The sequence below is a fragment of the Zingiber officinale genome, chromosome 9A (assembly GCF_018446385.1).
Source record: "Zingiber officinale cultivar Zhangliang chromosome 9A, Zo_v1.1, whole genome shotgun sequence".
Taxonomy (NCBI): domain Eukaryota; kingdom Viridiplantae; phylum Streptophyta; class Magnoliopsida; order Zingiberales; family Zingiberaceae; genus Zingiber; species Zingiber officinale.
This window is the reverse complement of record NC_056002.1, coordinates 91,835,751-91,846,468: the sequence shown is the minus strand read 5'-3', so window position 1 is coordinate 91,846,468 and position 10,718 is coordinate 91,835,751. Positions and strand designations below refer to the sequence as shown.

Genomic DNA, 10,718 nt, shown 5'->3' with positions numbered 1-10,718 from the left:
TGGCCTTCTTCTCGAGCAGGCTTCCACTCCGACTTCTCATCCCTCGAACGTTGCGTACGTTCTTCTCATCCACCGGTGTATTCTTGCACAACTCTTTCATCCCTCAGATACACCAAGTCCGTCGGCTCCCTTCCTGTGCAGTTGGCTCCCTTCCTGTGCAGTCCTTCTCGCCAGCTGCGTCTTCCGATAGACTTCCTGTGCTCCTAAACTCCTGCACACTTAGACACAGGGATCAAACCAAACAAAATGTAACCTAACTTGATTGATCACATCAAAACAATCACGGGGTCCAACAATTTCTCCCTTTTTGATGTGCATCAACCCAAGTTCAAGTTAGGGTAATAACATACAAGTAATAATTTAAAGAAATTATCATACTAATAATTTAAGCATAAAAATTACAATAAAAGAAATTATAATATTTAAATTAAAAATTTTCTAAGCTAACATAAAAATATTCTCTGAAGTTATAATAATTTCCTCCCCCTAAACTTGTACCTATTTCTCCCCATTTGATCACATCAAAAAAAAAATCAATGTACAAATTTTTAAAAATTCCAAATAAAAATTTTCAAATTTTCAAGTTAAACAAAATTTGAAACAATTTCCATGTTAGAAATTTTAAAAAAGGATTTGAAACGTTTAAATAGTTGACAAGAATTTAAAAGCATTATCTTAATTGCTTATCAGTTTGTCAATTAAATATTTAATTTGATAATCGGATTCCAAGCTGTGATGAGGCACTAGGCCTTCTTGGTTATTGGATCATCAACCACTTCTAAACAAAGCCTTTTAAGAAATTTAAACATTTAATTTCTTCTGAAAGCCTTGATTAACAGAAGGTTTAATCTAGATATGATTTTGGAACCCAATAGAGGTTCCTTCCTACTGGGTTAGTTAGATATCTGGGGGGCACATATCCTTTAGGTATTCTTCTAAGTTGTCCTTGATGTTTTCTAATGTACCAGTTTAATTTCCCATAAATCTTAAGTTTTGACTTTTGAAAATTGTTTGATTTTTAACATGTATCTGTTTTCAAATTTTCAATTTGTAATTTTAATTTTTCATTTTCTGATTTCAAGTTATCTAACATTCTGTTTAACTCAACATTCTCTTTTTCTATTTTTACTAAATCTTTTGAAAGTACTTTAATGAACTTAAAAGAGTGCTTAGGTGAAAGAGTATGTACCTCACTTACTGTAAGTGCTAATGCTCCCTCTTCATTGCTACTTTCTACCGATGATCCTCCCCCTTCATCTATGCTCATCTCTGAGCTGGTCTCATCTTCTTCTTGATGGTTTGCCATTAGGGCTAGTCCGACGTATGCTTCAACTTCATATTCGGAGGATGATGAATCCTCCCACGTGACTTTGAGGTTATATTGTTGAAGCAATCTAGGTGCCCTAGGTTTTGATGTTTGGGCAAAGATTTAAGTTAGGTTTATTGTTGTATCTGATATGCATTGTGAGTGTGCAGGATATAGGTACAACAAGGAAAGCCCAAGTGTGATCTTGATAAAGGAGGAAAGTCCAAGAATGAGTCTTGGCGGTGTAAGTCCAAGCATGTAGTCTTGGCAACGTAAGTCCAAGTGTGACTTGGCAATGGATGAAGTCCCGGAGGTGAGGAGCCTCTTGGTAAAGGAAGACCCGACAATATAGACAAGGCCGAAGGAAGCTCCAGAAGGCAAGACGTGAAGGATGGGGAGACATCCGAGGGACGCGAGGCTGATGGAGGAGGCTAGAAGGCTAGGTCTAGGTTGGTCAGGCGAGGACGAGTGCATGAGAGATTGTACTCGGAATAAAATCTTAGTTTTAGGGTTTTACTGTAGCAGTACTGTAGCGTTACTGTAGCAGTCGACTAGTGCATGGACCAGTCGACTGATGCACTGTAGCAGAGAGTCGTTGGGCTGGCACCAGTTGACTGGTGCATGGACCAGCCGACTGGTAATGGGCAAATCAGGTTGCTGATTTGTTCCAAGCTCTATAAGAAGGAGCTTGGTGTAGCCAGCCAAGGTGACGAAATTAGACTTGGTTAAAGCCTAATTAGTAGTCACCAAACGTGCTCAAGGTTCTCTTGTGTCCAAGTGTTCTTGGTTGGTGTTGTGGTGAGGTTTCTCCACCCACAAGGAGTTGCTTGAGTAGCCGGAGTTTGCCGGGGGTTAATCCACCGAAGGATCGGGATCGTCCACCTTACGGACAGCCGTGGAGTAGGAGCAAGTTATCTCCGAACCACGTTACATTGACGTGCATTGGTTTGCATTTCTTTTCTTTGTCTTTTAGCTTTCATATTCGTATTTAGTTTCGTATTATTCCGCTGTGCAACTAACGAATACATAGGAAGCCATCGATTTGGGTGAGACGCTATTCACCCCCCCCCCCTCTAGCGGGCACATCGGTCCCAACATATATTTGGACCGAGCTAGTTTCTTGTTCTTTTCCTTATCTTTGCTCTTCAATTTTGGGCAGTCGTCTTTGATATGCCCTTCTTCATTGCAGTTGTAGCAACGGACGATCCTTTTGTTTCACTGATGCCTTCTTGACTGCGATTTAAACTTATTAGACTTAAGAAATTTATTGAACCTTTTTACCAGTAGAGTCGTTTTGTCTTCATCGATGGATGTCTCGGACTCTTGATCTTCCATTCTTGCCTTTAGGACAATATTGAGGTTTGTCTTTTCTATGTCTTTTGAATCTGTGATTCGAGATTTGTGAAGTTCGAAAGTAGAAAATAGATTTTCTAGTGTACTTATCTCAAAGTCCTTAAAGATATAGTATGCATCTACTAAGGACGCTCATTCTGAAGTTCTCGGGAAGGCGTTGAGCGCATACCGAATCGAATCTCAGTTTGTTACTGATTCTCCGAGATTGTTTAGCTGAGTTATCAGCTCCTTGATTCATGCTTGGAGTTGTGCTACCTTTTCTCCATTGTTCATCCTCAGGTTTGTTAGCTAGGTTCAGAGAATGTCTCATCTTGCTAACTTTACTTCCGAGGTTCCTTCGTAGAGTTCTAGGAACTTCTCCCAAAGATCTTTGGCAGAGTCATAACTGCCAATTCAATTGACCTCTTGGGGTGGAAGAACACTAAGCAGATGGAACTCTACTTTGCCATTTGTCACGAAGTCGGCTTGCTCCTTCTTCGTCCATTAGTATTCTTCTTTATCTTTTGGAACTGCAAAGCCGTATTTCATAATTAACAGAATTTCAAAATCTGTTTTGAAAAATACCTCCATCCGACATTTCCATTGTCCAAAGTCTCTGTCAAATTTTGGAGGGTGAATGCTTGCACTGGCCATTGTCTTGATCTTGATGCTTTAGTCGATGGTTAGTTCTTCTGAGACGGTTAGGCTCTGATACCAATTGTTAGTGTAGCGGGTCAGCAAGAGGAGAGGGGTGAATTGCCTGAAATAAAAAAAAATACCCTGCTCGTTCTTTCAACTCTTAAGATGCAACAATAATAAATAAAAAAAAAGAACATAATTAAAGAAGAGACTCAGGGATTGACTTGGTTACAACCTAGGTGGTTGTTAATCCAAGGCGGTTGAAAAGCTCAGTCAGAATTGCCTTCTCTGAAGGCGGAGATGCCTTTTACACAATAAAAGCTTAAGTAGTTGCTAGGAAGTTAGTACAAGAGTTGATAATTAATTCCCTAGCTTTAGGGCCCTTTTTATAGGGCATGGAAACTCTATCTTCGGCTTGAGGGCGCCTCACATAAGCTTGGAGGGCGCCTCCAGCGTGACATTTGGATAAAGTTTTATCCAAATACGAAACAAACACTTTAATTAGTTTGAGGGCGTCCTCAACCCTATGGAGGGCGCCCTCAATGTGGAGGGTGCCCTCAATGCTACAGCGTATAAATAGCTCCAGCTTTCCTTTGGATCTTCCACTACTCCATTCGTTTGGGTGATTACGGCCAACCGAAATAGGATTCACCCGAACCCAATTTCCAGCCTTCTCCTCGAGCAGGCTTCTGCTCCGGCTTCTCATCCCTCGAACGTCACGTACGTACTTCTCGTCCACCGGTGTACTCTTTCGTCCCTTGGACGCACCGAGCCCGTCGACTCCCTTCCCGTGTCGTCCTTCTTGCCAGCTGCGTCTTTCGCTCGACTTCCTATTCTCCTAAGCTCTTGCACACTTAGACACAAGGATCAAAACCAAACAGGATCTAACCTAACTTGGTTGATCACATCAAAACAACCATGAGGTTCAACACGGCGTACTTCCCGATCGGAGAAATTCGATTAGTGGTGTTCTCCTGTCGCTTGGAAAGATAACTCCCTCCATTTGATCAATATGCGCCACCAACGAAACCTTTTCAATCGACTGGTTGATCACGATCGGTGATAATAAACTATCTAACTCAACCAGTTCATCTGATGCTTGATTATTCGATCGGGGAATCTTCTGTATAGTGACTTCTTGAAAATTTACCTTTAACTTCTCGAAGACTTCTGCATATAACTTGAGTCGGGAGTTGCCACTACAAGAAAAACCCTCATAGACATCGGTGGAACAACAATAATTTTGAGCAAAAATCGATGTCTTTGAATATTTTACACCGGTTTTTCCAAAAACCGGTGTCTATGAGCGCAGATTTTCGCTCATAGACATCGGTTTTTTAGCCGATATCTATGAGCGCCTTTTTTTTTGTTAATAGACACCGGTTTTAACACCGGTTTTTAAAACCCGGTGTTAATGAACCAAAAATAATAATTTAATTTTTCCACCAGCCAAAATTTACAACACTTCACAAAGTTCCCTCCAAACCTAAACTAATATCGCGCTACTTCTCTCAGTCTAAACCTAAACCTCTTGACCATCTCTCTCAGCCTCATCTCCCTCTTCCCCTTACTGCATCTCTTCCCCTTCTTGGATCTTGGATCGATGAGGAAGATCAAAACCACCTGCTTCTTCTCCACGCTCGCCGGCATGATCTGGCCGGGCCAGTCCGGCGGCTCCGGCCTCACCGGCACCCACGGGGGCTCCGTTGAAGGCTCTTGCTTGCTCAACGACGGCGGCGAGCTCGTGTTGAGGCAAAAGGAAGCAGAGAACAGGGATGCGTCTCCTCCATTTCCTTGTTACTGCTGAAGCTCGAGAATCGATTCCTCCAACCTCTGAGCAAACTCCTCCACATTATCCTCCTCCGCCCGACCATCATCGACGCCGCCAGAAGGGAAGCACTCGGTCCTGGCGCCGAAGGCGCGGCGGCGTAAAAAGCCATGTCCAAGCGGCTGCCTTCCTCTGCCTCCCCCAACCTCCACCGAACCCAACGGTGGAGACAACGGCAGCGAAGACGGCGGCCTGCGACAGCGTCGTGGAGGCGGACCACGTCCCAGCGACCTGAACACCCATCTCCTCTCAATGTCTCCTCCGCCTCTGTGCTTTCAATGAAGTCAAACCTTACCTTTTCGTGACTGAAAACGTAGGCCTCCTCTCACCCTACCCGCCCATGGAAAGTGTTCATCAAGAACAATACTAAAACCGGACACTATCGCACGGTCTAGCACCAAGGAGATCTGGTGAACAATTTGGGCACTATTGCACGATCTGGCACCAAGGAAAAATTTGTAGCGAGGCAAGAGCAGCAGCCCCGTGCGCTTCCTTCACTGAAAGGAGTGAGCTTTGGTCGTGGATGCCTTCCTATCTCTGTCCTCAACCCTACTTGTGAAAAAGATCATCTTTGGCTGATCTCGCGCCTGGTGAGTTGTATTGGTAGTTCCTAGATAATTAATGGGTAACTGCTAGGTCAGAGGGAGGACGTCCATCTACGGAGTGTCATCCAGTTCGAAGTCAGGTGGGTCTCCTCTTTTTTAACTCCAGTGATTTGGTTGTCTCTGAGAGTTGATTTTTTGTTTCTTATACTTATTTTTTAGTAGCTAAAGCTGTGATATTTGGCACTTCATTTAACTCTGAGGAGCTCAATTCGACCTAAACTCTTTGCTTTCCCCGCCGTTAATAGGGCAGTTCCCTTCCTTGGTCGCCCGAGATTCCACTACGGAGGTGTTACTTGTTAGGGTTCCATTTCAATGTCTCCGTGGATCTGTTAGTTGATTTCTTCATTTGTCTTTTTTGTTTATAATTTTCCTGGATTTTTGTTTCTGGCTCCTAATTTCCTGTGAATCTACCTTCATCTCATTTTGCAAACTCCTGGATTTTTTCATTTCGCCGGTTGATATGGTTGCTCGAACAGGAATGTAGGTTGATTCCTCTCGGCGGCGGCGACGACATGGCTGAAGGGAGTGATGCGAGGGCGTGGGAGGAGCTGATCCCCGATGCCCTGGGCCTCATCTTCCGCAACCTCCCTCTCCAAGAGATCCTCACCGTTATTCCTAGGGTCTGCAAATCGTGGTCGCGGGTAGTGTTGGGCCCCTACTGCTGGCAGGAAATCGACATCGACGAGTGGAGCCAGCACTGCAAGCCAGAGCAACTCGATAAAATGCTTCACATGCTCATAGATCGCAGCTGTGGCTCCTTCCGCAGGCTCAGTGTTTCGGGCCTCCATACCGAGTCCATGTTCACCTTAATTGCAGACCAGTATGTAGATCTCATCTCATCTCATTCAAGCTGATTAATACCCTTGAATTTAATAGCTTGCATCTGCTTAATGCATGGAGATAGCTTCGTTAAATGATGACTTAATTAGTATGCCTGTCGCTATCACTCTCAATTATACAAATTGTTGATAAACAAACCAAGCTCGTGGTAGAAAATGACAAAAGTTCTCATGAAGTTATGCTTTATCTGGAGTCTTCCCTGTATCACCATGCAGAGTAACAAGGAGATGAACTGTTGGTAACAGTCGCCAGTGAAAATAGTGATTTTTCCATTGAGTTTCTGGTCGCCTTCGTTTTGGAAATTTCATCTTTTTAATGAAGGTCTATTTTAGATTTGTCTTTGCCAACTACATACATCATGGTACCTTCCTGTAGGAGTAACAACTAGAGGTGCAAAGGATAATCCACTTTTTATGCTTCCCTCATACTGATTTTTTTTTTTTTAAGTTTGTTGATAAATTCCTCTCGCCAATTACCACACTGTAACTTACCATTCTAGATGACATCTCTCTGGTAAATTTGTTCTTTGTTTGTTTGGAGGATAACACATTCATTCCTTGTTAGTAGGTCAATTTGAGTTTGGTGAGAACTTAGTCCTCTAAAAGATTTGGGTGAACTTTTGTTTCGATGACTGATCGTCACTATTGTTGTTCTTCTATCTGTCTAGTGCTGGTTCCCTTCAGAGGTTGGAGCTTCCAAGAAGTGAAATGAACGATGCCATTGTCAAACTTGTTGCACCAAGATTGTGCAATTTGACTTACTTGGATGTCAGCTACTGCTCAAAGATAGGTGCTTGTGCGATCGAAGCGTGTGGATCTCTCTCTTTCCGATCCCGATCACTACGCCCTCATCACTTCCGATTCCTTCGTCAAGGTAAAAGCATCGCACTCTTGGTTTCGGTTCCTACTTTAATCTCTTTTAGTCTTGATTTTGATCATTTACTTGCATTGAAATCATTAAACTATTCGTGAATTATCGATCTGCTGTAGTAATGCTGGTGAACTTGATGAAGGACTTGTTTTTATGAGGTCTTGTTAAGTGATGAAACCTTCTACATTGCTTTAAATGCAAGTAGTTGGTTGACTATCCAATTAGTGCCCTGTAATTTGTATACGGTTCATTAGTACCACAATGATTATGCGAGCATAAAAATGAAACAATAACATATTTTCAACTTGTCCAGTAATTTTTCATTCTTTAATTTGTTGGATACAAGTTCAATTGTTAATTAACTTCCATAATAGGGGAACAAATGGCCATCTTTTGGATTTGCAACTCTGTTTGACGTCAGCTATCATATTACTAAACTTTCATTCTGATAATGCCAAGGCGCAAAACTTCCAGATTGCTAGTTTTTGTTTTCTCTCTATATATTTTTTTTATAGATCATGAGTTACCTTGGACTTTTGTTATCAATAAACTCTTGCAATCTCCTCAAATACTCCTTATTATGTTGTTATGTATGTAGAAATATGAGCGGACAACAGGAGAACGTTGCAGCTCCAAAGTTGAATGAAAGGATATTGTCGTCATTGTCCAAGAGATCAGTGGATGTCCATCCTTGGCATGATCTTGAAACAAGTAACCGAAAACGAAAGAAACAGTTCCACTAATATTTACACATCTATTAATTTGATTTGTCTCAGTATCTGTTTCTGAACATGAATTTGTCTCCAGGTAAAGAGGCCCCTTTGTGTTCAATGTGGTAAGTGTACTTTTTTCCTTTTAACTGATAAAATGTACAAAATAAAGTATCAGAAGTGATATTGTTTTTTACAAATGCAAACTAATTTTGAGTAAATCATCTTTTTGCTCGTTTATCAAATTAGATTGCCTCCCAAAAGGATGCAAGGGTTAGATTTGAACCTGTTATTCATAGATCTATCACTATATGATGTGGTTGAGATAATTGATGAATGTTTATCTTTTTAAGCATTCCAATTAGTCATCTTGTTATCTGGTGCTCTTATTGCATTTCCAACTAAGATCTTTGGTCTTGGTTTACTAATATATTATTTATGTGTTTTTACAGTTTACAAATCTCAAGTACTCCAGAGTTGAAATTGATGAAGTGCGGTTCGAGTGGGCTGAATGCATGCTAGATTACATTTGAAGTGCGGTTCTACCTTGATGTGTTAAAAGAATGTTCTACCTTGATTTTGATATCTATTAGCTAACTTTTGATGTAAAAAGAATGTTTGGGTATTTTATGGATACTGTTGTAAGAAGATTATTTATATAATTTGTGAATATTTGTGTATTTTATGGATATTGTTGAATGAAGAATATTTGTATAATTTGTAAATATTTGTGTATTTTTTTTTATTATTGTCGGTTTTTCATTGTTTCGGAAATCAAATTTGTGCTGTTAAAAAATATACATATTACATCGGTTTTCCACCGCTGCAAAACCGGTGTTATTAACTAATATTACATCGGTCATTTACCGCTGCCAAAACTGGTGTTATTAACATACAATATTACATCGGTTTTATACCGTTGATGAAACGGTGTCGTTAAGTGATACTACACCGGTTAATAACCGATTCGAAGACCGGTGTCGTTAAGTGATACTACACCAGTTTTAATCCGATGTCTAAAATGACAGACTTTTAACATCGGCTTCATAGACATCGGTCGAAAATGAAATAGACACCGGTGGAAAATCGATGTCTATGAGGATTTTTGTTGTAGTGTGCTAATCTCGAACGCCCCCGTCAACTACTGGGTGGCCAACTGGGAGTCTAAGTGAATGAGGACCTTTATGGCTCCGACATGTCATGCTGCTTGCAAGATGGCTATCAAGGCTTCATACTCAGCCTCATTGTTGGTGGCATGATAATCCAACCAAACGAAAAGTTGTATTCAGTCTTCCCTTGGGGAGATAAGCAGAATGTCAATCCCGCTGCCTTGTCGGGTGGAAGAGTTATCAACATATATTCTCCAAGTTGCTTGTGGCTCGTCGTTCTAGATCTCTGTGACGAAATCAGCCAAGACCTGAGCTTTTATCATCATTTAGGGCTGGTATTGGATGTCGAACTCACTTAATTCAGTGGTCCACTTGATTAGCCAACCAGATGCTTCTGGGTTAAGGAAGACTTTTCCCAAGGTACTATTGGTCAACACGATGATTGGATGGGAGAGGAAGTACGAGCGGAGTCTCCGAGCGGCTAGTACCAAAGCATAAGCTAATTTTTCGAGACCAGTGTAGCGAGATTCAACATCTTTCAATATATGACTTAAAAAATATAAGGGTTGTTGCTCTTGCCCATTCTTCTTAACTAATGCCGAGCCGACCATATTTTCAGTGGAGGACAGATAGACCCAGAGCGCCTCTCCTGCGCTCGGCTTAGCTAATATAGGAAAGGAGTTGAGATAATCTTTGAGCTCTTCGAATGCCCGATCGCACTCCGCATCCCATTAGAATTTTATCGCTCGACGTAGCACCTTGAAGAATGGTAAGCTCTGGTCAGATGACTTGGATATGAATCTAGACAGAGTGGTAATGCACCCGGTCAGCCGTTGAGCTTCCTTCAAGTTGTGTGGTGGTGGCATATCTTGTAGAGCCTTGACCTTGCTCAGATTCACCTCAATCCCCCGCTCGGTGACTATATATCCCAGGAATCGACCGCTTTTGGCGCTGAACATGCACTTGTTTGGGTTCAACTTTATTCCATAAGCCCTTAGAGTTTGACAGACCTCCTCGATGTCTGTGCAAAAATCAATAGCTCTTGGAGATTTTATGAGTATGTCATCGACATATACCTCTATGTTTCGGCTGATCTGCTTCCGGAACACCTTGTTCATGAGTCTTTGGTAGGTGACACCGACGTTCTTTAGTCCGAACGGCATGACATTGTAGCAAAATGTTCTGTCAACTGTGATGAAACTGACCTTTTCTTGATCTTCTCGGGCGAGCGACACTTGGTGATAACCTTGATATGAGTCGAGCATACATATCAGCTTACAGCTAACTATAGAGTCCACCATCTGGTCTATCTGAGGCAGGCGATAGAAATCCTTCGGGCATGCTTTATTTAGGTCGCGGAAGTCTATGCAGACTCTCCATTTGTTATCCGGCTTGGGGACCAACACAATATTAGCAAGCCAGCTCAAAAATTGTACCTCCCGTATGTGACCAGCCTCCAGCAATTTCTCTATCTCCGCT

General features: G+C 41.8%; 1 protein-coding gene across 1 annotated transcript; it reads left to right on the top strand.

Moving 5' to 3' along the window:
• The first annotated feature begins 6,164 nt into the window (after window positions 1–6,164).
• On the top strand, window positions 6,165–8,259 carry LOC122019323 (F-box protein FBW2-like). Its single transcript, XM_042576802.1, has 4 exons — window positions 6,165–6,530; window positions 7,218–7,358; window positions 8,019–8,131; window positions 8,228–8,259. Exons 1-4 carry the CDS (start codon window positions 6,223–6,225, stop codon window positions 8,257–8,259), a joined length of 594 nt encoding a protein of 197 aa, XP_042432736.1. The 5' UTR covers window positions 6,165–6,222.
• The last annotated feature ends 2,459 nt before the right edge of the window (window positions 8,260–10,718 follow it).

Bases quoted from the DNA above. Each gene is read 5' to 3' on its own strand.
- LOC122019323 (XM_042576802.1), top strand. From the start codon at position 6,223: ATGGCTGAAGGGAGTGATGCGAGGGCGTGGGAGGAGCTGATCCCCGAT. The intron at 7,359-8,018 runs GTGTGGATCTCT...TTATGTATGTAG, and splicing joins GGTGCTTGTGCGATCGAAGC to AAATATGAGCGGACAACAGG. The intron at 8,132-8,227 runs GTAACCGAAAAC...ATTTGTCTCCAG, and splicing joins TTGGCATGATCTTGAAACAA to GTAAAGAGGCCCCTTTGTGT.